Genomic DNA, 27,783 nt, shown 5'->3' on the forward strand with positions numbered 1-27,783 from the left:
GACGGTCTCCCTTAAGTGCCTTTGGCTTTCCCATGGACCCCAACCCTCCCTCTCTTCCTTTGAGGGGCCTTTTCCCCCAAACTCTGCACTTGGCGGGACGTGGATTATGGGCCAGTGGGTCAGGCCCTGCGGCTGTGGCAACATTGTGACTTCGTGGGGTGCCAAAGCTCCCAGGACAATAGTCCTCCACTTACGACGACAGCCGTGACCAGAATTTCCACTGCTGACCGAGTGAGTGAGTCAGTCCTGATTTTACCACCTTTTTTGCTAGGGTTGGTAAATGAATCACTGCAGTCGTTAAGTGAATCAGGCAGTCATTAAGCGAATCCGTCTTCCCCGATTGCCAGCTGGGAAGGTCGTAAACGGCGATCACATGACCAGGGGACACGGCACCTGCCGGTGGCCAAGCAGCTGAATTTCTATCCCGCTGCAATGGTCGTAAGTGTGAGGACTGAGTCATGAGTCACTTGTCTAGTGATATTTGAATTTTAAATACGGGCTAAATGAATGGTGATAAGTCAAGACACACACACACACTTGCAGGAGAATCACCCTTCCTCTCCAAATTAACCTTGGATGAGCTTCCCCCTGGCTCGCACTCCGAGAGCGGTGCACCATGGACAAGGGAGGGGGGACATTTTGCTCTTTTTAAAGCGCTTGTTTTTAGCAGGGCCCCATCCTGAGTGGGGGGGGGATCTGGGCGTGAGATTACCTGAGAGTCTTTTGGGGGGAGGGGGGATTTTGGCATTAGTGATCAGCCAAGAATAATTCAGGCATATTCTGCTTGGAGCCTATGAGGGCCAGAGCTGGTCAGTCTGGGACGGAGGGGAGGGGCAGGCCAGGCTTCTGGAAGCCCTGAGCCCATTTTCTGCCTCCCCCCCTTTAGTGGTTGCTGCTTGGAAGGATGGTGGCTGATTTGAACTCGCTGCCCCTGGCACAGCCAAGCCAGCTTGGGGGCTGGGGGGGGGTTGTTAGTGGGGGAGATGAGCCAATCTGGCCCAGCATGGACTGGGCTTAATGGGATCACTGGTTTGTGCTGATGGGAGAGCGAGGTTGTGCTTGCAAGGAGGGAAGGGGGCTGTTGTCACCCTCTTGTGTGTTGGGGTGTTGGGCAGCAAAGCAGGCGGTCCGTTGGGGTTCTCTGCTGTGGAGGGGGGCTCTGGGACTGCAAGGGGGCATTTGAGGCGGGGGGGGGTCAGACAGGTCCTGCACAGGGCTTGAAAACGGCTTGTGAGGAAAACGTGCACTGTCGGACCTTCTGTACCGCCCCAAGAGATCGTGGGATGGGTGGGGGGGGGTCCCAGGTCACCCTGATAAGCATCGCATCCTTCATTCCTTCGGGCATCGGGAGAGCCCCCTCCCTGGTCAAGGGTAGATCCCAGCTGGGTGGCTCATTTAAAAAAGGGAAATTGGGCAAATCGGGATGGGAGGCCACCAGGAAAGCCAGCTGTAGGGGACAAGGCTGAGGAGCCGAACCCCGCGGGCAAAGGCAGGGGAACCACTTCGGGACGGGACGGGACGGGGGTCAGGAGGGGCGCTGTCCCGAGGGGCCCCCGTTGCCTAACCCGGCGGGGAGCTCCGAGGCTCGGACCGACCGGGGCGCCCCTTCGGGCTCTTGCCTGGCCCGGGGAAAGGCCGGTCGCCTTCTTGGCGGAGCGCGCCCCTCCCCTCCGTCCCACCGCCGGCCCGAGTCCGCGGGGCCGGCGGGGGCAGGGCCGGGTGGGTCCCCGCCCAGCCGAGGGGAGGAGCGGCGGGCGAGCCGAGGAGGCAGCCGCGGCCGGGGAGGCAGCCGGAGCCGGCGAGCCAGGCGGCCGGGGCTGCCGGCGGCCGAGCGAGCGTCACCCGCCGCCCTCATGCGCGAGCGGCGGCGCAGCCGGGCCGGGCGGCATCGTCCCGCGGGCGGCCCCTGAGCCCCCCAACCGAGCGGACGGCCGGAGCGGCGGCCGAGCCATGGCGCTGCCGCTGCCGCTGCTGCCGCCGCCGCCGTCGGAGAGGGCGCCGGGCCGAGCCGGAGGCAGCCGCGGCTGCGGCGCCCGTGCCCAGCAGCCCCACCGCCCCGGCGGCGCCCCGGCCGGGCCAGCAGGCGCGGGCTGCGGGTGCGGCTCCCGGCGGCGGCGGCTGCGGCCCCCCCGGCCGGCCGCCATGCCCTGAGCTGCCCGGCGGAGGGCCGCAGGAGAGACCGCCGCTGCCGCCGCCCCCCCCCCCGCCCAGCGGCTCGCTCGACTTGCGCCCCCCGCCCGCCCGCCTCGCCGTCCGGCCGGCCGGCCCGCCGGAGCGCCCGCGCCGCGCCCATGGTGCTCCGGCCGCCGCCGCCGCCCGGGCCCGGCCTCAGCAGCGTAACGTATGTCTTCGTTTACAGCCCCGGCGGGAGCGGCAGCGGGCCCGGGGGGGCGCCGGGCGCCGGGCCGGGCGTGGAGCACACCCCGCACGCCGCGCCGGCCCCGCTGCGGGGCCCCAAGAAGAAGCTGTACAGCGCCGTGCCCGGCCGCCGGTTCATCGCGGTGAAGAGCCACGCGCCGCAGGGCGAGGGCGAGATCCAGCTCAACCGCGGAGAAGCCGTCAAGGGTGAGCCGGGAGGGGGATCGGGTGGGGGGCGGGCGAGGGACGCGCCCCTCCTCTCCGTCCCCCGGGAAGGAGTGGGGCGCTGGGCCGGGGGAGGCGGGGGGGGAGCCAGTGTTCCCAAGGTGGGGAAGGGCGTTTGGGGTGGGGATGGGGGTCTCCGAGTGGGCTTCCTTCCTGGGATGAGCCGAGGCAAGAGAAAAGGCCTGGGGGGGTCCCTATCTGAGCCTCTTCTTCTTTGGGGGGGAAGGGAGATCCCCTCTGGCCTTGGAGGGAGGGCCCCTGCTTCCTTGCTGCCCTTCCAGTCCCAGGGCAGCCGGTTGGCAAATTTGCCCAAGGGGCTTCATCTAGTCCTGAAAAAGGCCCTGGAAGCCCTGGGGGGGACATCCTAACCTTGGTTAGCTTTGATCTTGGTTAGCCTTGGGGTGCGGCTGGCCCTGTGAAATAAACCCAGAACATTGGCTAAGTCTGTAACCAGGCGAGGTGTGTTGTGTGAAGAGCTGTTATCTCTCTGGATTGGCTGGGTTGAGCGTGACAAATCAGCATATAAATGGCCCTGACCAAGGAGGGACCAGGGAGATGTGTAATGTGTGAATTGCCCACTGGTAGACCTTGAGGCCAGGGATCAGTTGCCTGTTTCCCAGCTCCTTCCAACAGGCCGGGGAACTGAGACCCCTCTGTGTGCATGCACACACATGTGCGTGTGGCATGTGCGCATGCAACAGATGGGGAGGAGTCCAGAGTTGCCTCTGGACAGCCTCTGGGGCTGCAGGAGAGGCCTTGGGCCCCAGGGGAAGAAAGACCTGGATGGACGTGAACCCAGGCAGAGGCGCAGAGCCTCCCTCTCCCCTTTGCCCCTTCCACCTGGGAGCCTCAGCTACATTGTGCGTTTCCTGCCCTTCCAGGGGGCATTTCTCTCCTTCGATCTCTGGGCTTCCATGTGGGCAGCTGTGCCCTCTTGGCCAGCTGACTGTGCTGCTGTTCTTGGGTCTTTCCACGGTCAGAGCTGGCTTGGTTTTGGGCTCCCTCCCTCCCTCCCAGGCTGCAGTGGAGCTTGAACCCGGATAACTGGCCGGGCTGACTGGGGGTGGGGCTTCCCCACAAGCAGTCAGAAACGGAGACCGGACGGGTCAGGTTGTGCTGCACCCAGTGGGTGCCTCTTGTGTGCTCACAGCACCTTCTGGAACCCGGTGCATCGGTGCGCCCACTCATCCCTGCAGCGCTGGCTGTGCGGGCAGGCGGCAGGAGGTCGTGTTGCAAAGATGCTCCCGCAGCTCCCCTTCGGTGGTTGTCCTATCCGGAGGCCCCTGTAAAACCAGAAGGGGGTCTTGGTGTGGGGCATGGGGGCCTCTGCGAGAGGAAGGGAGCCTGCCTGATGCGCTCTCCACTGGGCCAACATCCAAGCAAGCCCCCGGCCCTTGGAGGCAACCTGAACCCCTCTGCCGACCGGAGTCTTGAGTCCGGCACGGCTCAAAGCCCAAAGTGGCCAAGAGCATTTCTGGCTGGCCGTCTGTGAGGCAAGGGCACCTTTTGGTGAGGTCCACCCAGATCGGCCACTGTGGTTTCATTTGTCTTCTGCACGCAAACAGAGTCCGTCTCGCTGCTCTTGCTCCTTCTTGGCTCCCTGGGTTCATTTGGGTTCAAGATGCAGGGGTTGGTATCTTGCAGGCACTGTGGGCTCTCCGGGAAAGTTCTAGACTTGGGCCAAGACCTTGGCAGGGGCGGAGAGAACAAACTTTGTACAAAGCAGAGCAGCAAGGAGGACCTGCCCGAGAAAGAGGGCTAATGCCCCCGGTCTGCACTGCCAGGCTAGCAGAACGGCATCTCCTCTCTTAAGTGCTGCTCCTGCTTGCAGCTTTAACGGCAAAGAGTTGCCCACAGGTAGGTGCTGAATCAGGCCAGAACAGGAGTGAGGGTCAATCCCGCCCCCCCCCCAATGCGGTTTGATGTGCTCCCCACAACGATTTGGCTTTCAAATGCCACAGACACCTGCTGTTTCCCCGGACTGTGCTGTTGCGCACGGGCTGGGCTGCAGAAACACACACAGTCCCCACGTCTGACAGGGACTCCGTCATCGACTTAGGCTGTGGCCTGGACCGGTCCAGCAGCCCAGCCTGACAGGTCAGATGAGAACGGCAGCTGCCGAGGCTCGCCCCCCCCCTTCTTCCCCAAACGTATCTTTGCTAAGCAACCCAAGCCGGACTGGGGGCTGCAGGAAAAGGCCAGGGGGGGACGGAGAGGGACAGTGGGATGGCCGGGGCTGTGGCTTGCCTCCTGCAAGGGATCTCCTTGAAGATGCTGCGCAAGCAAAGTCTTCTGTTGGGCCAGGTGACCCTCCTCCTCCTTCCGTTCTTTTAATTCTGACCATGTGGAGGGGGGAAGGACTTGGAGCTGTAACAACCAGGAGTAGTTTGCCACAGTCCGGAGCCAGGAAAAATCCTCTCTGAATCCTGACTTCAGAATTTCTAGGTGAATCCGAGCATCGGCCGCCCGATGCCTCCTTAGAACGTGCTGAATAAATTACCAGGCTCCTGAATTTGCAGCAGGCGTGAAGTGGCCTTGAGTGCGCACAGCACAAGGAGCCCTAAAATGAAGGCCGTGAGGTGGGTTCCCAGGTGAACCTGCTAAATCTCCCACCAGCCCAGCGAAGGGTCTTTTGCAAAGCCGGTCCGTATCTGCCCGGTTGCTAAGAGTGAATGGACAATCCGCCCGTCAGCCCTTCCGCCTCTGGGAGCCCAGTTCCCTCCCTCTGGTGCTCCACGGGTGGGCGCAGGAACGTGGGAGAAAGCAGCAGGCGGCCCTGAGGGGGAGGGCTGGCTGGCTGGCAGCTCTCTGGGATGTGAGGAGGAGAGTCGTGTTGGGGCCCCGGGGACCCTCGTGGCTGGTCCCTGGTGGTCTGTGGGGGAAACGGAGCCCCCGGGCGGAAGACCCGAGTCCTAGGCGGGAGGGGGAGGGCTGGGGAAGAACCAGCAGAGGCCTAAGCCTCAAGAAGTGTCTCCTTGGATTTGAGCACAGGTGGTCCTCGAATTACGACCGTGGTTGAGCCCAAAATGTCTTTTGCTAAGCGAGACAGTTGTTAGCTAAGCTTTGCCCCATTCTACAACCTTTTGGTGCCACAGTTGTTAAGCGAATCACCGCAGGTGTTGAGGTAGGAATTCAGTTGTTAAGTGAATCTGGCTTCCCCATTGACTTGGCTTGCCGGAAGGTCGCAAAAGGGGATCGCCTGACCCCCCCCCCACCGTTGTAAATGTGAACCAAAAATTCGATCGGGCGAGCCCTGTGTGAAAAGCAGTCGTAAGTCGCTCGTTTCAGTGTGGTTGTAACGCAGGCCTGGGGGCAGGTGGGGTGACCCATCTGGCAGGCAGACTTCCTCTATTTATACATGCGTGTAGGCTGTCATGTGTGGCACGTGTGCAGACGGGCGAGAGACCGGAACGTCTCCTTCACGGCAGATTGGTGCACCAAGAGGGGGAAAAACTAGGGGAGGAATAAGGAGAGAGCCTGCTTGAAGGGGCCGCTCTGCTCCAAGTAGGGAGCCCGGGGCCCTTTCCAACAGACCCACCCGGGGGGGGGGAGCTGGGGGGGCAGGAAGCTTTGGCTGGCAGTCAAGGGAAGGGAGGACTTGGCCAGGCAGCCGGGCTCTCTGGCGGGAGCAGGGCTGGAGAAGATGCTGTGTCACTGGAGGAAAGGAGGGTGAGGAAGGGGGGCAGCTGGGCCAAGGGGGGGGTCCTGTGGGGGCTGGGAAAAGTTACCCAGAGGAACCCGGGGCTGGCACAGCCGGCGGAAAAGAAGACCGGAGCAGATCGGCCACTTTGCAGGAAGACATGTGAGGCAGCCGGGCTGCTGCTCCAGAGAGGATTCAAGTTCAGGAAGGCCTCGACTTACGACCACAATTGAGCCCAACGTTTCTGTCGTTAAGTGAGACACTTGGTGAGCTTTTCCCCATTTTGCGACCTTTCTTGCCTCGGCTGCTAAGCGAATCACTTAACAATCACTGCAGCTGATAAATTAGTAACTCGGTCGTTAAGTGAATCCGGCTTCCCCCCGCTGACTTTGCTGATCAGAAAGTCGCAAAAGGGGATCACGTGACCCCCCCGGGGGACGTGGCGACCGTCATAAATACGAGTCGGTCGCCCAGTGTTTGAAGGCTGATCACGTGATCGTGCCGCAAAGGTTGTAAGCGTGAAAAAACGGTCCTAAGTCCCTTTTTTCAGTGCCGTTGTGTGTTTGAACGGTCACTAAATGAACTGCCGTAAGCCGAGGACCACCTGTCGCCCATTATGTAATGGAGGAGAAGGCGCCAAAGTTGCTGAATCCAGAGTTGTGACTCCAGGGATCTGGGGGTGCGGGAGGGCGCTCAGCCCCGGGGGGAGGTCTGGGGAAGAATCCCACCTTGGTGGCTGGACCCAGCGGGGGGGGGCAGGGCCTCCCTCCCTCCCCTCTCCTCCCATTTGCCCCCTCCCTCCCCTCCGCCTGCCTTGGGGGGTTCTGCCCCATTCTGCACTTCCTGTCCCTCCAGGGGGCGTCTCTCTCCTTCCTGGGCGCTCTGCCCACTTGGCCAGCTGGCCGGGCTGCTGCTCTTGGGCCTTTGCTCGCTCAGGGCCGGGCTGGCCCCCTCCTCGAAGCACAAGCACAGCCGAAATACTTGGGCTGTGCCCCCCCAATTCCTTCAGCCCCCCCCCCCAAGCTTTTTGAGCCTGAATGCGAAGCCACCCAGCCCACGAGGCATCGGGGATGGAGAGTAGCGCCACTCCTACTCTTCCACGGAGGGGAGGGACGTGCCACAAACACGGATTAGTCACTACGGATTAGTCACCACCCAGAGGAGCCTTTGAAAAGGCGGCTCAGGGTGGCAGGAAGCGCAGAATTCGCAGCTCCTGGAAAGATGGCCTTCGCGCGTGCTTTGAACTCGGCACCTTCCCCAAGGAAGTTAGAGCCAGGGAGGCTAGGATGCCCTCGTCAACCGGGCACCGGGCAGTCCTCGACGTACGACCACAATTAAGCCCAAAATATCTGTTGCTAAGCGAGATGTTTGTTAAGTGAGTTTAGTTCCATTTTAAGTCAGCAACCCGGTCGTTAAGTGAATCTGGCTTCATCAGCAGGTCCCAAATAGGGGAACACATGACCCCGGGACACGGCGACCGTCATAAATATGAGTCGGTTGCCAGCGGTCTGAATTCTGATCACGTGACCACGGGGGACGCTGCAACGTTTTTCGTGTGAAAAACAGTCCGAAGTCACTTTTTTCAGTACTGCTGTGACTTCAAACGGTCACTAAACGGACTGTTGTTAGTCGAGGACTGCCTGTAATGCACAAGTCTTGCAAATGAAAGACTGTCCCTCTCCTCTGTGAAAATGCAGGGACCCTTTTGCTCCCTGGATCTTCCCGAAAAGACTCGGCACCCGGGGAGCCGTAAGGCCCAGCACGGGGGTCTCAACCAGTTGCCAGCAGCTCTCCCCCCCCCCTCGCCCTTGCCCCCTGCCCAAGTCTCCTCTTGAAGGAGCAAGCCGGCCCGTGCTGTCCAGAGAGTCTGGGTCTGGGAGCTCTTCGCTCGCCAGGACTTTTCGGAGACATCGTTGGCTGGTTCGGACATCAGGCTCGGATGCAGCCCCGGTTGGCCAAGTTCACAGCCGGTGACCTGAGCCCTGAGCCCCCTCCCTCAGTGGGCCCAGCGGTGGGCTTGTAGCTCTGGCCCCACTGGCAAAGGCCCCGGGGGGGGGGGCTCGGGGATCCCAGCTTCCAGGCCCAATAAGGAGGCTTACAAAGCTGCTTGTGATCTAAGCTGGCCCGGCTGATCTCCTCCGCCGGGGAGGCTGTGCAAATCAGATCTGGGACCGGGAAGCTGGAGTGGATCCTCTGCAGCGCCTGGAGTAGAGAGATCATTGCCAGCAAGGATGGGGGGGGGCTGCCAACTGGGGTGGAAAGGCAGGGAAGGGCTGGCCGAGGCCCCGGGATGGTGAGGAGGGGGCTGGAGGCAGCCAGCCGAGCCAGCGGATCAGCCGGCTGTGGCACCAAGACGGGAGTCGCACTGCCATGGCGACGGAGGAGGCCTCGCTCAAAGCAGCCTTTGGTGTGAGCTGCTTGGGGGGGGGGGTGCAGGAGAGATGGAAGCCCCCCCCCCCGCAAGAGAGAGCCAAAGAGGCATCTGGGGCTGCTGCTTCAAGGGAGAGGCAGGAGGAAACATGGAACAATGGCTCTGGGCTTAGCCGGAGGGGGGCAAAGAAAGGGGGGCTGGAAGGCAATTGGCCCCCAAGCGCTGCCCCAGCTGCAGCCCCCTTGGGGCCCCCACTTTGCAGCAAGACCCAGGAGTTGCTCAGTGTACCCGGGATGCAAGGGGCCTCCAGCCTTTTCGCCAGGCGTCCTAGGCCCTGTGTGCCCCCAGGAGGGTCCCCGTCTTTCAGCCCCTTCACTGGACCCCCATCCCGTTGGGGATGGGAGGGAGAACGTGGTGGGTTCCTTTTGTGTAGCCTCCGTTCCGTCAGGGCCAGCGGGCAGAGCAACGGCCTGCTGGCTGGCTTTGGGTTGGGCCTGTGGAGCTTCCGGTTGTCCAGGCCGTGCTTGTCCCCCAGGCCCTTCTTCAAAGGAAAAACCCGAGACAGCCCAGCTGCCTTTGGGAAAAAGCACCTTTGGGGCATCATAACAGACGGGGAGACCCTCCAGAGGCAACCTGGGGGCTCCCCATCCCTGCGCCTGGGGTCCTGATCTGACAGCTCAGGGGAAGTTGGTCCGTCTGTCTGTCCGCTCAGCTGCCCATCGCTCCAGGGATCGTGTCTGGATCCCCGTTGCCTTCCGTGGAACTCCCGGGATGAGGAAGGGGCCCAGCGTCGTGGGCACCGTCCCAGCCCGAAGTGGCTCTGCGCATCAGCCCCAGCAGTAGCTGCAGCCGGGCGGTTGTGTTGGAACGCTTCCTGCTGCTCCTCGGAGCAAAGCCCTTTAGCTTAAGCGGCCTTTCGAGATCCTCCCTCGCCAATTAGTGACCAGAGGCCGGAGGCGAACACAAGGGAAGGAGGCCCGTCCTCCACCTCCAGGGAGGTTGCGCAGAACCCACTTAACAACCCTGTTACTAACCACTACTGCGGTGATTCACTTAACGACGGTAGCCAGAACGCTCGTCAAATAGGGCAAAGCTGAAATGTCTCGTTTAGCGATGGAAATTTGGGGCTCCCTAAGTGGAGGATCACCAGTAGAGGAGAGGGGGGGGAACGTGGGGCACGGGAGAACGTGTTCTGTCTACCCTGGGAAACTCTTGGGGGGGGGCTTGGGAATGGGGGGAGTGCCGGGGGGGGGCTGAATTCGCTGGGCTTCGCCTTCTCTGGTGACCGTCTCTGTCTCTCCGCCAGCCGGCTGCTCTGTGCTGCCTCTCGCGCATCTCTTGCATGGCCATCCATGCTCAGCTCTCCATGGCTCACCTCATCAGTTGGGTAACTATCACCTTCCTCCCTCCTCCTCCTCCTCCTCCTCCTCCTCCTCCTCCTCCTCTTCCTCCTCCCTCTCTCCTCCCTCTCTCCTCATCCCACGCCTGCCTCCTCTTTCTCTCTCTCTCTCTCTCTCTCTCTCTCTCTCTCTCTCTCTCTCTCTCTCTCTCTCTCTCTCTCTCTCGGTCCCTTCATGCTCCTAGCTGGTCCCCCTTGCCAATGGCGGCCAACCTGGGGGAGGAGGAGGAGACCCCCCCCCTCCTGACCCAGCAGGAGCCGGGGGTCCCATTCTGGAAGGCCCCCTCGGTCACTTAGGCCTCCTCTGAGTCCAGGACATCCAGGTAACGTTGGGAAGCAGCTCAAGAAGACCCCATTCCACTTACGACCACAGATGGCGCCCAGAATTCCGGTTCCTAAATGAGACGTTTGTTGGTCCCGTGTTACGACCTTTCTTGCCAGAGTTGTTAAGTGAATCACTGCAGCTATTAAGGTAGTCACCCGGTTGTTAAGTGAAACTGGCTCTCCCCATTGACTTTGCCGGTCAGAAGGTCGCAAAAGGGGATCACGTGACCCCTCCCCCAGGACACACTGCGACTGTCACAAATGTGAGTCGGTTGCCGAGCGCCCGAATCTTCATCGCGTGACCACGGGGACGCTGTCATGGTCGTAGCGGCCCCGAGTCACTTTTTTCAGCGCCCTTCTAACTTCAAACAGTCACTAAGTGGACCGTCGTAAGTCGAGGACCGCCTGTATAAAGAGGCAGAGGAGGAGCAGAAGAAGCCAAGCTACAAGGGGCTGTTTTGCAGCTGATCTCACTCCAAGCAGGCTTCTCCCGGCCTTGCCTACCTGGCAGGGCTGACAGGTGGGATCCCATGCAGATCTCAGGTGGGCTTTGAAGCTGCTCACACCCCCCCATTCCCCCCCACCTCCGTGTGTTGCCAGCATCCGTGGGGAGGAGAATTGGCAGCACCCCCAATTTGGGCTCGGCTCCTGTTCTGGATGGCGGAAACGGCTTTCCCCTGAATTCCCTTCTACCAGTCCTCTTAATTATTCACTTAATCCTTCATTACTCGTGTTTGAGCAATAGTCTTCTGTCCTGATTATCTTTCTTCCTCCTCCCCCAAATGCAGTGCCAATTTTTGTACAGTTTTGAGGTAAATTAATGCGGATAAAAGCAGTCTCCCAGATTTTGCAAGCCCTGCATATTTTCCTATCATCCTTTTTTTTTTCTTTTACAATGTTCAGTTGCTCTCTGGAAGCCCATAGAGACTAGTCTAAGAAATTGCACAGTGAGTGGGGCAGAAAATACCTTTTGCTGTGGCTCCTGGCTCTGATTCCCCCAGCTTGGTACCCTCAGCAGCAGGCAAGGAAATGGGGAGCTCTTTCTCACCATTGTATTTCCCCCCCCCCCCCCCCGCTTCCCTGTCCACTCCCCTTGCCAGGAGCACCTCCTGCGTTTCATTTGGATATAGGATAGGATAGGATAGGAATACAGAATATAGAAAATGAATAGAGTAGAATAGAATAAAATAGAATGGAATAGAATAGAATTAGAATAGAATAGAATAGAATAGAATAGAATAGAATAGAATAGAATAGAATAGAATAGAATAGAATAGAAAATATGGAATGGAATGGAATATAGAATAGAATAGAACAGAACAGAATAGAATAGAATAGAATAGAATAGAATAGAATAGAATAGAAAATATGGAATGGAATGGAATATAGAATAGAATAGAATAGAATAAGATTTAGAATAGAATAGAATAATAAAACACAGAATAGAATAGAATAGAATAGAATAGAATAGAAATTAGAATAGAATAGAATAGAATAGAGTAGAATAGAATAGAATAGAGTAGAATAGAATAGAATAGAATAGAATAGAATAGAATAGAATAGAATAGAATCAAGAGTTGGAAGGGACCTTGGAGGTCTTCTAGTCCAACCCCCTGCTCAGGCAGGAAACTCTACACCATTTCAGACAAATGGGTGTCCGGTCTCTTCTTAAAAACATTCAACTGCCTTCTGCCCACCGCTGTGATTCTGTGAAGGAATCTGATCTTTGCAGGTGCCCCTTTGCTGGACCTTTCGGCAGAATTTGTCTGCTGGGATGGCCACGTAATCCTGACTGAGCACCTGAGGGCAGAACAAGAGGTAAAGGATGGAAACTCATCAAGGACGGAAGCAACCAGGAAGTGAGGAGGGATTTCCTAGCAGTGAGAACAATTAACCAGTGGAACAGCCTGCCTCCAGATGCGGTGGGTGCCTCCACACTGGAGGTTTTTAAGAAGAGACTGGACAACCGTTTGTCTGGGATGGTAGAGGGTCTCCTGCTTGAGCAGGGGGTTGGACTAGATGACCTCCAAGGTCCCTCCCAACTCTGTCCTTCCGTTATATGTCCTGTTCTGACTCTCTCCTCCCCGCCAGGTTCCTGTCACACCCACCATATCTTCTCTCTCGTGTCATCTCAAGAGGCTTCTAGCCCTGGCACAGAAGCCCCCGAGACCACTGGCTCTCCTGGGGAGGGCGTGGGCACCAGCCCTTCAGATGCCCTCTTTGTCTCCTGAAGATTATATCCCCCAGTCTTCCCCTTGGCCCCTTGCCCAAGCCCTGGAAAGGCCCAGGAAACATGCAGGGGAAAAATTGGGTAGTAAAAGGGCTCATTCCAGCCCAGCCCTTTTTGTTAAGGCTGCTGATCCCAAACTCCTTCTTGTGCCATTCTGCCTCTTATTGCAGTGGAGGGGGCGGGGGCAAAACAACACACACACACACACACACACACACACACACACACACACACACACACGGCTTTGAACAGAAGGGAGCAGGTGCACCAGTGGATGAAGAGGGCTAGTGAATGGCGTTGATTAAGCCTGATTTAGCCCCCTCCTCAGCTGCCGCTCCTTCCTCCCACTTGCTGCATCACGTTGCTTCCTTTCTGCATAATCTGGTTTGCTTGGATGGGGCCCTCCATGTGCAGAGACCTGAAACAAAGAAAAGAGATCACCCCACTGAAAAACAGCCCCTTGGCACTGAGGGTCCGGGGAGGGGGCAGAGGGCCTCCCCCTCACCCACTGCCAGGGTGTTGCAGGAATCCACAAGCCCAAGGACTGCCCAGACCTTCTATTGAACATCAGAAGCAACGGATGGAGACTAACCCAGGAGAGAAGCAACCTGGAACCAAGGAGAAATTTCCTGACAGTCAACCAGTGGAACCTCCTGCCTCCAGAAGCTCTGGGTGCTCCAACACTGGAGGGAATGGACAGCCCTTGGTCTGGAATGGAATGGGTTGGACTAGAGCACCTCCAGTCTCCCTTTTAACTCCCTTATTCTGTTTAAGGAGACCGGAGATGACCTCTCTATCCCAGCTCTCCTCTAAAAAGTCCGCTGGATTGGACCGCTGATGTCCAGCTCTCTGGGAAAGATCTGGATGGCTGGGCCAGCCTCTGTCCCCCCCCCCAACCTTGCTCCTTGTGTGAGAGTTGCTGGTCACGGAGGGGGGGAGGAGGCCGAGTTGGCACTGGGACGCTTGGCTCCCTCCCTCCCCCCCTTTGAGTGCCAGCTGCTGCTCCGGAGAGTGTCCTTCTGCATGCGGAGGAGGACGGGGCCCTGCCTTTGCTGCAGCCGTTAATGTCCCGTGATTGATGGCCGAATGCAGCTTGGACTGTGGCTGCACCGAGTTGGTGTCCCGCCCCCTCCGCAGGTGGACTCTTCCTCCATGTCAGGATGGTCGAGGCAATAATTGCAGGCATTTATCTGAGCCCCCATCTCCCCCCCCCAGGCCTTTCGGCTTGCAAGATCTTGCCAGAAGTCTCGCTTGAGCCAATCCGAGGGAATGGCGTAATGGGCTTAATTAGAAATATCTCGGACTGAGAAGGAGAAAGGAGGATGTCAAGTCTTTTGATTGCCATGGAGCCTCTTTGTGTCCGGCTGTTCTCTGCACTGATGCACAATCACACTGGCAAAAGGGCGGCAGCAGCACCACCGTCTGCTTCTGCCCCACTGGAGATAGCCAAGGGATCTGGCAGTACATGAAAGTGGGAAAGATCCTTGAGGTCAAGCCCTCGATCAGCACAGAGGTCAATCAGAATAGAGCAGGAAGGGACCTTGGAGGTCTTCTAGTCTAACCCCCTGCTCAAGCAGAGACCATACCGTTCCAGACCAGTGGCTGTCCAGTCTTCTTAAAGACCGCACGTTCTGGAGGGAAGCTGTTCCCCTGGATAATTGTCCTCACTGTCAGGAAGTTTCTCCTTAATTCCAGGTTGCTTCTCTCCTTGATGAGTTTCCATCCGATGCTTCTTGTCCTGCCTTTTGGGTGGAACCCCCCCTTTCTTTCTGGCAGCCCCTCAGATATTGGAAAACTGCTATCCTGTCACCCCTGGTCCTTCTCTTCATTAAACTAGACATACCCAATTCCAGCAACCGTTCCTTATATGTTTTAACCTCCAGTCTTCCAATCTTCGTTGCTCTTCTCTGCACTCTTTCTAGAGTCACAACATTTTTTACATTGCGGTGACCAAAACTGGATGCAGGATTCCCACGCGTGGCGATTGCTGCATTATTTTCAAAGGGCTTGCAAAACCATCTTTTTATAATCTGGTCCAGAAAGAGGCTGGGTATCCTATCTTACACTGGCTGGATTTGAGCTGCTAGATGTTTCTTGCTCTGGGGACATCAACTCCTTCCAAGAACGAAGCCTTCCCGTCATATTTCTGTTTCTGTGCTCTTTGCAATTCTCAAGGGGAATGCATCGTTTTGGTTGAAGAAGGCCGGACCAGAATAATGGAACAGCTCTTTGATATGGGACAGCCTTTTTCTCTTTTCATGCAGCAGCTGGCATCCTGTTGCTTTCATCTCTCTTTTATTTTCAGGGTATTGATAGAAGCTCTTTTAGTTGTTATTGTGGCATACTTCTAACCTCCGGGTGCATATTCTCAAGCTGTGGTTGGTTGGCCTCAATCGAGCAAAGCTGGGCAATAGGACTCAAAGAAGGACAGTCTCTACAGAAACAGAACTGGAAGGGATCTTGGAGGTCTTCTAGTCCAACCCCTTGCTCAAACAGGAGAATCTATACCAATTCAGACAAGTGGCTGTCCAGTCTCTTCTTAAAAGCCTCCAGTGATGGAGCACTCACAACTTCTGAAGGCAACTTCTGTTCCACTGGTTGATTGTCCTCACTGTCAGGACATTTCTCCTTAGTTCCAGGTTGCTTCTCTTCTTGATACGTCTCCATCCGTTGCTTCTTGTTCTGCTTTGGAGAATAGGTTGATTCGCCCCTCTTTTTTGTGGCAGCCCCTGAAATATTGAAAGATGTTATCCTGTCACTCCTTGGTCCTTTTAATTAGACTAGACATACCCAATTCCTGGAACCGTTCTTGGTATGTTTTAGCCTCCAGCTCCCTAATCATCTTTGTTTGTCTTTCCAGAATCTCAGCATCTGTTTTGTGTCATGGCAACCAAAACTGGATGCAGTTTTTCAAGTGTGGCCTAGCCAAACAAGGCAATCTAAAACAGTACTAAAACTTCATGTGATCTTGATTCTATCCTGTCAGAGCATGCACAGTCTTATTGCGCTGAGATAACCCAGGAGTAAATACAGTAAACAGTGGTCCATATTAAATGGTGGTTTATCATACATTATCTACAAATATCGTACACCAGGAACAATATACATACACGTGGTAATATAGCAAACCCCAACACACAGCAGCCACAGCAGGAAACAGACCAGAGAGAGAGAGACACCCCAGCAAAAGCCTTCCCTTTTATACTCAGGCTCTTAAAGGGATACAGACACAGACCCTGCTCAGTCATTCCTATCATTGCATCATCCATCTTACATTACATTACACCATTACATACGCTGTTCAGCTATTAAATTAATACCTTGACATATCCCTCTGTTAATGCAGGGCAGGATTGCATTGGCAGTTTTGCGGGCGTTTTTACTGCTGCTTCAGTCATTTGCATGCCAGCTGGGGGATTCTGGGAGTCCCTCAAAAGGGCAGCCCCATTTTATGAATCACTCTCCCTCTCCCCAGAGGTGTTTGGGAGTGGACGAAATATCTATTGGCATTTCAACACAGCCGAAGAGGGACCTTCGGACCTTAGGTTAAGGGGTGGGCGCCATTGACGTATTTGCAATCTTAAATTTCTATTGTTAGGTTTTTAACACTCCCTGGGGCAGCTATAGAGACTGCCAGGGTGGTAGCTACCAAGATTTTAAACAGGGGAGTCCAATCTTGGCAATTTTAAGACCTGTGGACTTCAACTCCCAGAATTCCCCAGCCAGCCATGTGAACCCCAGAATTCTCTGTGCCCCATCCACACCTGTCCCTGGCCAGCATCTGGATGGTGCCTTGGGGGGAGAACACTAGAGAGCCCAAGCCCTCCAGGGGCTGGAAAGCAGAGAGCCCGGAGCTGCGATGGGGCAGCTGGCTCCCTTCAGAGATCAAGGCCCACACCCTCACCCACACAGCCCAGGCTGTTGTGCAACCGGGAAAGCGATGCTCCCTGTGCTTTAGGAGTTGTTTGAAATTTTGGGTGCCGTTCAATCAGAAAATGCCTTTTTTGGAGCAAAATGGAACTGGTTAGAGCAGGGGAAGCATTGTGTAACTTGGCACATGTTAAGGGTCTAGGCAGTGTAAAAGTACTTGCAAGAGGGGGTAGCTTACAAAAATACAAACCGAAATGGATGCAGATTTCCACACAATTGAAAAGTCATACAATTTTGAACAGTTATTCTGTTAACAGGCCGATGAGTAGAAAAATGGGAATGTTGTGGGAAGTGAGAGGGGCTGCGGGGGTCTCAGGTGGGCACCCGGAATGGTGGGATTGTGTCACTGAGGGAGGAGCAGCCCATGCTCGGCCTCAATGGATCTGACTCTCGTCCCCCCACCCCCCATTTTCCCCGCAGTGCTGAGCATTGGAGAAGGGGGCTTCTGGGAAGGAACCGTGAAAGGACGGACAGGCTGGTTCCCGGCAGAATGCGTCGAGGAAGTGCAGATGCGGCAGTTCGACGCCCGGCCAGGTAAGACCCTTTCTGGGGGGAGAAGAAAGAGAGGCATCCAAGACTGGGGTGCCCCATGGCAGATTGTTGGCTTCCTCTGGCCCCAGAGGCTGCCTTCATAAGATGGCCTCCAGGCTACTGGACCTCATGATGAGACCAGCTTCAGTAACTGATCTTCTGCCCTTAGCCGAGGAAATTATATTGCTCCTCATCCTGATGGACAAGCCCTGTCCTTCTCCACCTCTTTCCTCTTAAATCTGTGCCCCCCCCCAGTAACTTTCCCCAATTCCCCTAGCGCAGGGGTAGGCAACCTCGACTCTTTTATGACTCGTGGACTTCAACTCCCAGAATTCCTGAGCAAGCATGGCTGAATGGCTCTTTTTATGAATGGCGGACTTCAACACCCAGAATTCCTGAGCCAGCCATGCCGAGGGGAAAGGGAGAGGTTTCCAAGCTGAGCCATGCTGGCTGAGGAATTCTGGGAGTTGAAGTCCACGGGTCACAAAAGAGCCAAGGTTGCCTACCCCTGCCCTAGTGACACACCTATAAGGTAGATTGGTGCCCCTGGGATATTTCTGGCCCATTGAAAGGAACAACAAGAGTCGGGTGCCATTTTGGGTCCAGAAGATCTACTGACTTGAGGAACATCTGCTCCCTGGAGAAGGCTAAGAGATACCAGTGCCCAGGCTGGTCACCCTTGCAAGGTTTCAAGCTAGAAAGAAGGAGCAGATGTCGTGCAGGCTGCCAGCTGTGTGGGTCCTGTGTGTGTTACATCTGTTACATGTGACATGTGTGAGAGGAAAGGAGCATCAAGCAGCTAAAGCTCCCGTCTGTACACAGCACATTTTTGCACACTGCCTGGCTTTCATTTCAGCCCCCAGCCCCCCTTTCCTCCTTCCAGGAGCGCCCTCTTTTCTGAGCACAAAATGTTTCAGCACATTCTGGGACCCCCTGAAGCTTTGCACTGTTGGATTGTCGCTTCTCGGTGTGGCTGGGGGAGTGTGGGCAGGATCCCTCCTCCTCCTCCTCCTCCTTCTCCTCCTCCTCCATTGCCTCCTGCCACCATCGAGCTGGGGGGGCTGCATCAGCTCCCATCACCAAGCTACCTCTTGCAGCAGAGGTGGGAATACTGTAGAGCCTGCGTTTGGCTAACCCTGGCTGAGCGCAACGGTCATAGCCCTGCGGTTCTGTCTTTAGCCGTCCTTTTCCCGTGTGGTCAAATCATGGCTCAACAGTTTCAATTTCAGTTAATCAGAATAGAGCTGGAAGGGACCTTGGAGGTCATCTAGTCCAGGGCTTTTCAACCAGTGGTACGGGTACCACCTGTGGTACATTGCCACTTGGCAGGTGGTACGCAACCATCCTAGAAAAGTGGTAGTGGGAGAGCTGAACCGATGGCAGCATCGCACAAGCCTGAGCGAGAGATGGCTGGAGCTGCAGGGCTCAGCGGAAGTGCCAGGATCAGAACTTCTTTGGGGCTGTCAGGGCTCAGCGGAAGCGCCAGGATCAGCACCAGGCTTCAGCTGGAGCTCGGCGCTGATCCTGGCCTTTCTGCTGAGCCCAGAAGAAGCGCCGATCAGCTGGAATGTTGCAGCCTCTCCAGGGTCTTGTGATTTACATTCAGATCCTTGGCAACGGATTCATATTTATGACGGTCACAGTGTCCCAGGGTCATGGGAAGTGACCAAAACCTGCTTCAACCACCTAGCAGACGGGGGGAATAAAAACCAAACACCCCCCACCCCACCTCTGCTGCCAATCCTCAACAGAAATGCTCACAACAATGGAAACCTCGGACAGGAGGAAGAGCACCGCCAGGTGGGCAGGCAGGTGTCTTACTCGGCTGTGCCTTGCAGGGCACTTTTTTCAGTGCCATTGTAACTTTGAACAGTCACTAAGCGAACTTTTGTAAGTCGAGGACTACCTGTACTTTATCACTTTTTTCCTTTTTTTTTGTCATCAAGTTTTTGACCTCTTGCTAGGCGACTGGTGGTCCTCGGATGTTGCCATATCCTAAAAGTGGCACAATGGGTGAAAAGGTTGAAAAGCTAGTCCAACCTCTTGCTCAAGCAGGAGACCCTATACCATTTCAGACAAGTGGCTGTCCAATCTCTTCTTAAAAACCTCCAGTGTTGGAGCAGCCACAACTTCTGGGGGCCAGCTGTTCCACCGGTTAATTGTCCTCACTGTTAGGAAGTTTCTCCTTAATTCCAGGTTGCTTTTCTCCTTGATCAGTGTTGCTTCTTGTCTTGCCTTCTGATGCTTTGGAAAATAAATGGACCCCCTCCTCTTCTTTGTGGCAGCCCCTGAAATACTGGAAGGCTGCTCGCGTCCCCCCTAGTCCTCCTTTTCTCTGGACTGGCCATGCCCGATTCCTGCGGCCGTTCTTTGTATGTCTTAAATCTTTTTAACATGTTTAACGTGTTTGTTAGCAGTGATGCTCCCCCAAGGAGTGATGTGGGTGGCTGAGGAATTCTGGGAGTTGAAGTCCACTGCAAGTTGCTCAGGTTGACCAACACTGCCCTGGGCCTTAGAATGTTTGTGATAGTGACCTTTACAAATAATGACCGGAAGGCAGTGAAGGGCATCTTAACTTGACTTTAGCGGAGCTTCTCGTCAAGAGCCCCAGGGAGTCGAGCACAGGCAGACGTGTGCAGGATCCCGCTAGAGGAGCAAGGCTGGCTGAAGGTGCCTAGCCAGGGAGCGTAAGACAAAAGGCTCGGCAGAAAAAGTTGTCAGGAAGTGTTCACAACACATCGCGAGTCTCCATTTGCAGGCCCTGAGACGCCTGATGAGGAGTTAAGAAACAGGATTGTTAAGTTTGCAGAGGTCACACATGCATGGGAGACGGCAGACCTCATGAAGGACAGCGTCAGGATTCAAGAGTGTCTTGAGAGGCAGGAACCCTGGGTAGAAAGCCGCAGGATGGAGTTCAGCCTGGACAAATGCCAAGTCCTTCAGGTGGATCAGAAAATCAAACACAACACCGTGGGGCTGGGGAGGGAATATGCTGTGAGCACGGCAGTAAACTCCAAAGGCATCTGGATCGCTTGGTGGATCACAGACGGAACCCCAGGCAACAGTCTGACCCCAAGGGGAAAATGCAATCCTAAGGAAAGAATGATGTCCAGCAGAAATTGTGATTAATATTTACATGTTACTTATATGTAAGGGTGTAGGTCTATATCAGGGGTCTGCAACTTGGACAACTTTAAGACTTGTGGACTTCAGCTCCCAGAATTCCTCAGCCAGCATAGCTGAAGTCCACAAGTCTTAAAGTTGCCAAGATTGCAGACCCCTGGTCTATATACGTATGTTGTATATAGTATGTTTAAATGTGTGTTATGTATGTGTACACTTTGAGAGCAAGCAACTAAATTTCATTTTTAATGTGTGCCATTGTGCCTACAGTAAAAAATGACAATAAAGATTATCTATCTGTCTATCTATCTATCTATCTATCTATCTATCTATCTATCTATCTATCTATCATCTATTTCATCTATCTATCATCTATCCATCTATTTATCATCTATCATCTCTATCATTTATTATCTATCTATCTATCTATCATCTATTTCATCTATCTATCCATCTATCTATCACCTATCATCTCTATCATCTATTATCTATCTATCTATCTATCAGTCTGAATACGGATGGCTGAATGCGATGAGCAGTGTGTGACACCAGTAAAGCATGCAAGAAAATAAGCAGAATATTGTACAGGGAGTCAAAGAAAGATGTGCCAAGTCCCTTGATTGCTTTATGGGTGGAAGATGTTTAAGGAAGGTTTGCAGTGGCGTTCAGGGCGTCTGGGCTGGGCCGATGGAGGGAGGGGGGCTTTGGCATCCATGTGAAGCGGCGTCATTATCTGAGAAACAGCGCTGGGTGGACGGTTCCATAGGCCGGAGGGTGCAGTGAGGAACATGGATTTGAAAGTTAATGTGACAGAGATATAGAAGTGGTTGCCTTTGACGGAGAAAATGGATTGAACAATTGCAGGTTGTACGTAAATGGCAAAAAAAAAAAGAAAAAAAAACCCACCCAACCTCAGAACTAGCAGATATCTGCACCTTGCCAGAAGGTTTACTAAGGCTGGGGAAATTGCTGGAGAAACTTAGATATGCAAATACCGCTAGAAAAATAATAGGTCGTGTGTGATCCATGGAGAGGAATATTGGAGAAGCCAGAATAGCTGCACCTGGGAATATCCTTCAAAGACGGGTCCAGGTTGGGAATGCCAGCTGAGAGCCGTGGGGAGGGGGTCCTCCAGAAGGGGGGGTGGGATATAAAAAGAAGAGAAAAGCTAAAGGTTTCCCCTGCCCAGCCGTGTCTGACGCGGCTAAGTCCTGGTGGGGGGGGTGAAGCGGGCAGAAGGCTGGAGAAGGCTCTTGGTCCCGAGGGGCTCCCACGGAGGAGACCACGGTCGTCCTGTTGTGGTGAGCGTGGACCCCCCCAAAGCAGGTGGCCCAGCAGACGCTGGAGGGACAGGAAAGGAGAGCAGCTCGGCTCCCAGGGCCTGGGCAGGGATCTGCCTGCAGGGAGGAAGAGGACAAGTCCCCTAATGGGAAGGTTGCAGGTGCCCCCCCCCCACCATTCTGTCTTTGGCCAGCCAGATTCCAGTTGCTTCTGCCTCTCCTTTTCTCTCAAAATCAGGAACATGTAATTGTCGAAGGCGTCATGGGAAACTGTGGGTGTCAGTCATTGACTAATTACTCCAAAGCATCCTTGATTATCCGCGTTCTCCGCAATCCGAAGTGCTTTTGGAGAGAGGCCTCCTTGCGTGGGAGCCGAGCGTGGAGCCAAGCAAGGCCAGGGAGCCTCTGGGCATCCATGGCTTATGGAAGGAGGAATCATCGGCCCTCTTTTGCGGACCAGGCTCCCACTCCGTCCAGTTGTTCTTCGCAGAGCAAAGGGGCCCACTTCAGAGAGGACCACGTGGTCCTCTTCTCACCAGACTGGGATGTTGGATGGAGCAGGATGGAGCCTCCCAAGAGGGCTCCAAGCACAGGGGGGAAGGCTACCCCTCACGTTCCAGTTGTATTGTTAGGACAATTAATTTAAGCCCAAAGGATGGGCAGCCTTGCATGTTCACCCCTCAAAGGGGGATTGGAGGAGAGAGAAATTTTAAAAATGGAGTGGGAACTTTAAAACGGGGGTCGCATACAATTCCGGGTGAATCGCACGGAGATGGTCCTGCGTAGATCCCAGGTCTTCAGGATATAGTCAAGTAGTCAAGATGGCTGCCACTGTGACGAGGTCTTAGTTGTGTTAGGCATCACATCCTAAAAAGGACGGAGAGCTTCGAGGATAGTCATGCCCCCCCTTTGCCTTCTGGCCGGGCCCTGCAGACGGAGGTAGCCGATTGGAAGCAAAGTTGCCTCGGGGGTGTTGGAGTCACATGGAGGTCTTCTAGTCCACCCCCACCACCCCGCTCAAGCAGGAGACCCTATCCCATTTCAGACAAAAGGCTGTCCAATCTCTTCTTATGGACAAATGGACAGCCATTTGTCTGGAATGGGATAGGGTCTCCTGCTTGAGTAGGGGGCTGGACTAGAAGACCTCCAAGGTCCCTTCCAACTCTGTCATTCTGTTAAGGCCCCTCTCTCGGCAGGCACATCTGCCCAGCTGCCAACTTTGGTAGGAGAAAGGCTACTGTAACGTGACTTGCCTCCTGCAGGCAAAACCTGCCCTTTTCCTGTCCCGTTGAGTGGGGGCCTTGTCCCAAGCCCCCCTTCTCCACCCAAGCCTTTGGGGGGGAACAGCTGTCACCAGACTGGCTGCTGAATCCTTGTGGCTGTTGCATTTGGCCTCAGGATCGGGCTCCTGTTTATTTAATTACTTATTCACGACTCATGTTTATTTGTGCTTGATTAGCAACGAACAGGTGCTTTTAAAAATAAAGTATTTTTATAGCATCTGATTTAAGTGCACCCCAGATTTTTCTCTTCCCTTGCAAAACTGGATTCTTGACAACTGAAAAAAAAAACAGGCAGAAATGTTTTATTTATTTGGTGGCTTCGTGTAAAGAGGAGCAGGGAGGCTGTTTTGGCTGGCGTAGCAAATGACGAATCCTTGTTGCGTCCTCATTCCCTTTTAAGCGTTAGTATCTTGGTTTAGTTAGTTAGTTAGTTTTGCTTTTATTCATGAACATGGTACATCAGCCACATTGTTGATCTTGGTTTAGTTAGTTAGTTTTGCTTTTATTCATGAACATGGTACATCATCCACATTGCAGCCAAGTCTGAAAAAAAGGGAGGGGGAACAGATTGAAAACGCATTTGAAATCCTTCCTTCCCTAAGCAGAAAACCCCCCCCCCCCCAGCTCTGAACCATTGGGACCCATCCTGACGAGGCTGGAGGCGGCCCTTTCGTTAAGCAAGGTGCACTGGCTCTTTAAGGGGGAGATTTGGGGGAGGGGTGTGTGTAAGGATCAGCATGCAGCAAACAGCTTTTTGGCCCCCCAATTTTGAGCTTTGGGGATCTGCTCAGGATGAGCCGGCCAGGACTGGATGCAACTGGAGGACTGCAGCACACGCACCCTGGGCTGCCCCTGGCGATTTTGGTTACTACCAAATTCAGCAGTTGAGCTGTTCATTGGGGCAAGTCGGTCCATGGGGTGGTGGGCAGTTCCTAAATATGGTAGGTAGGTACAGAGCATGAGAAATAGGATGGATGGAGAGAAAGGGGGGGGGAATGGATGGATGGACGGACGGACAGACGGGCAGGCAGGCAGGCACAAACAGACAGATAGACAGATGGACGCAGGGCCATTCTTCAAAGATCTGCAGAAGTTGCCAGCTGTTTTAGGGACACTGTAAGGAGCCGGAATGGCCTTGCTTCCCCCCCCCCCCCCCCCGTCCTTCCAGGGCAGCCTCCGACTTCCCTGGTCTCTGCCTGCAGACCAGCCCCGGAGAGCTTTGTGCCAGCCTGACCCTGAGCCTGGCTTGGCGCTGATCCTAGAAGTCTGTTTCGTGATGGATTCTGCAGTTAGCTGCTCTGTGGAGATTGGGGGTTGTTAGCTAACCGGGCAGGCCTGGAGGTTTTAGGGAATAGTAAGACGGAGACAAGCGGAAGAAAACAAGCTGCAAAGTGGCCTTGGTGAACTTGTGAATGCTACGCCCAGGAGGAATCTGTTCCTTATGAAATGGCAGAGTTTGAAAAATGAGGCATTTAACCACGATGAGCCACCTGGGAGGGGGGGCACGGCCTTCCTGAGAACTAAGATAGGAAGCTGGGATGTTAATGGATGCTTCAAGTTGGCCCCTTTTTCCTTTGGTTGACTATCCCCATTCTTTAAATCTGTGCTTTGAATTAATCTTGGTCTGGAGCTGGTACCATTCCAGTTAATTTGCTGGATCAGCACCTTCATCCCCTTTGCTCACTCCGCATGTTGGAGCCCCCACCCCGCCCATCCCTTTCTCTCCAGAGGGACTCTTCTGCCTCCTCCTCCTCCTCCTCCTCCTCCTCCTCCTCCTCCTCCTCCTCCTTTCTCACATCCATCAGCCCCGATGCCTGCTTCCTGCTTGACAGCTCCATTAAGTGCCATCTCACGGCAGCTATATTTAGAAGCCAGGAGAAGAATGAGCCTCCTAGCTGTGGACAGGCCATCAATCCTGGTCCCATCACAAAATAATGTCCTGTTCTCTGAAGGGTTTTCAAACAAGGGGCTGGTGCTTGGAGCGAAGCATCTGGGAAGGAAGGAGCAGCACCGCCCCTCCCCCACACCATTTGGGTTGTCTTACTCAGACATCTTCAAGAGAGGCCAGCTTCTTCCACCAGCAGGACCTGGTGGAACAGTTGAGCTACAAGGATCTTCCCATGCCTGGGTAGAGTTTTCTCTTGGTCCAGCATGTGGGGATGGAGGGTCCCATCAAAAGAACGACTGGTCAGAGGGCTTCTCCCCCTGCTCCATGAATCTGTTGTGGAGCACATCCATTCTATGGTCTCCATAAGAGATCCTTAGAAAGGTCTCCCCCATGGTAGTCGGCTGGATCCTTTGGGAACTCCCACAAGGATTGTCAGTATTTGCTTGTTGGGGAATGAATTTGGACGTGTGGTGACTTCCCCTGATGCCCCTCCAGATGTCAGCTTGGAGGAAGATGAACCAGTTCTGGGCATGTCTGAGGAGGGGGAATTGCTCAATGGCTCCAGCAGCCATCTGAGAGGGATTTGGCTGAAGTGCAGCTGCATCAGGGCAGCCCTGCGGCCTCAAGGGGGAAAGCAGGCAGCTGCAGCTGGTTGGTCGGGGATGAGGAAGAGGAGCTGCCTTCTGCACCTGATCCGAGAACAAGTAGGGCAGAGAAAAGGCAGGAGCAGAGGAGGTCAGCCAGATGACTTGCGAGGAGGCAGCCTCGCCCTTCTTGATGGGCTGCATCGGAAGCTGGCTCTTTGGCCCAGCAGACAGAGGAAGCGACGCTGGGAACAACGTGTTCATTTCTTTGCTGTGTGTTTTCTAGTGGTTGTGATCCTTGCCATGCTTTGGATTGACACTGTGCCTTGCCTTGGATCGGGCTTTGTGAACTGTGGACTTTTCTTGCCTCGTGAAACCTCTCGTGTTGTGGATTTAATTTGGCCTGGTGGGTTTATCTCGTTTGGGAACCTTTCAAGTGCCTTGTGGACTAGCCTTGGTCTGCTGGTGGCTGGACTTAATTGGGACAGTTCTGGGATTTTGGTGAAGGGAGTTGCGGGGGGATATTAATAAACCCACTAAATTAACTCTGTGTGTGTGTGTCTGTGTGTGTGTGAGAGAGAGAGAGAGAGAGAGAGACAGACAGACAGACAGACAGACAGACAGCACAGGACATCTGGGTGAGGCAGCTGAGGTCCTCTTCTGTTGCTTCTTAACTGTGGGAGACAAGAGCCCCATGCCTCTGTCCTGGGGGGGGTCCCAGTTTGCTTGGCAAAGTCCCAGCCCCCCTCCCAACTCTGCCTCCTTTCAGACTTCCTCCCCACTGACTTAATGACTGGTCAATCTATGGATGCAGAGCTAGTTTGCTTGCCGTTCTTCCAAATCGCCCTTAACTGCCATTCCACGGACCCTCTACAAATCAATTACAAACATTAGAAAGATAATTAAAAACTGCAGCAGAATACAGCACAATATGCAACAGTAAAAATGGCAATAAATCCAGCATAAAAAGCCCAGCCATAAACCGACTGTAAAAAGCTGTCGGCATTTGGAGGCCCAGCCGGCTGGGCCAGGACAGCTGCCTTGGCCTGAGGCTCCCTTTGCTTGGAAGGGAAGGGGCGGGGGGGGGAGCTCAGAGACCCTGCTGGGCTGGGGAGCTCACCGAGACACTCCTGGTCGAGGCAGAACTGGGAACGCCAGGGAGCTGAGCAAAGCTGGGCAGGGTTCAGAAATGCTGCCGCTGAGGGTGAGGATGGAGGTGCTCTCTGAGCTTGTTTGTTTTCTTGCAGGCATTTCATTACCCAAACTAGGTAACGCCATCAGTGCTAGAAGGGAGGGGGGTTGGCAGGAGGAGGGGGAGGGGGAGGAGGATTGTGGGGTCCTTGGTGCTTGATTTCCCAGGAAAAAAAAACCGCAGACTACAGGAACCATTTGTGCTTCAGTTTGAGATGCAGGCAACACAGACTCATCCCCAACAGGCTGTTCCTAAGTTCAATAGTGAAGGGGCAAAGGGCAGACAGTCATCCTGTGGAAAGCACAGCTCCAAGAAGGCTCCACACCCATTGGCACCACTCAGATGACCCTGAGGATACAGACAAACCTCCAAGTGGCCTCAGCGACTCTCTAAAACAGGGGTAGGCAACCTTGGCTCTTTGATGACTCGTGGACTTCAACTCCCAGAATTCCTCAGCCAGCCTCTAATTTATTTGTTAGATTTAAGAAAGACAGGGGTCTTCAAACTTGGCCCTTTTATGACTCGTGGACTTCAACTCCCAGAATTCCTCAGCCAGCGGGAAGTCCACGAGTCATAAAAGAGCCAAGGTTGCCTACCCCTGCTCTAAAAGAATACAAATGATCATCCAGTCACTGCAGAAGAAGCTTCTTGAACAAGAAGCGAAACATCTTCAAAGAAAAAACAAAATCCATCTGTCTCCTGAAAAATCACCCTTGGGATAGCCAATAAAATGATATTTAACGTGGAGAAAAGCAAGGTTTTACACCTAAACAGGAAAACCAAAGGCCCAAGTACAGATTAGGCAAAACCTGGCTCAGTAACAGTAACTGTGGGAGGAACCTTGCAGTCGTAGTGGACCATCACTTAAACATGAACCAGCGATGTCCGGCAGCAGCCAAAAAAGCTAATACAGTCCTTGGTTGTATAAACAGAGGCATAGAATCAAGATCACGCAAAGTATTAGTACCGCTTTATAAAGCCTTAGTAAGGCCACACCTGGTATCCTGCATCCAGTTTTGGTCACCGCATTGCAAAAAATGATGTTGAGACCTTGGAAAAAGTTCAGAGAAGAGCAACTAAGATGATCCAAGGCCTGGAGACTAAAACATACGAAGAACGGCTGCGAGACTTGGGTTTGGCTAGTCTGAAGAAAAGAAGAAATAGGGGAGACATGATAGCAGCGGTCCAGTACTTGAGGAGCTGCCACAAAGACGAGGGGGTCAGGTTGTTCACCAGAGCACCAGAAGGAAGGACGAGAAACAATGGTGGGAAACTGACCAAAGAGAGAAGCAACCTGGAATTAAGGAGAACCTTCCTAACAGTGAGGACAATTAACCAGAAGAACAGAAGTTGCCTCCAGAAATGGTGGACGCTCCATCACTGGAGATTTTTAAGAAGAGGCTGGACAGTCACTTGTCTGAGATG

At 54.5% G+C, this 27,783-nt stretch overlaps 1 protein-coding gene across 1 annotated transcript in view; it reads left to right on the top strand.

The window, feature by feature from the left end:
- The window catches only part of SHANK3 (SH3 and multiple ankyrin repeat domains 3), a 178,581-nt gene that overhangs the window by 81,543 nt on the left and 69,255 nt on the right, over positions 1 to 27,783 (top strand). The window contains exons 12-13 of the mRNA XM_039333377.1: positions 2,212 to 2,565; positions 16,898 to 17,011. Coding sequence (XP_039189311.1) covers positions 2,212 to 2,565; positions 16,898 to 17,011 — 468 coding nt within the window. The remainder of the gene's footprint in view (positions 1 to 2,211; positions 2,566 to 16,897; positions 17,012 to 27,783) is intronic.

Source organism: Crotalus tigris, unplaced genomic scaffold, assembly GCF_016545835.1.
Source record: "Crotalus tigris isolate CLP2741 ecotype Arizona unplaced genomic scaffold, ASM1654583v1 scf7180000024475.591531, whole genome shotgun sequence".
Lineage (NCBI taxonomy): Eukaryota > Metazoa > Chordata > Lepidosauria > Squamata > Viperidae > Crotalus > Crotalus tigris.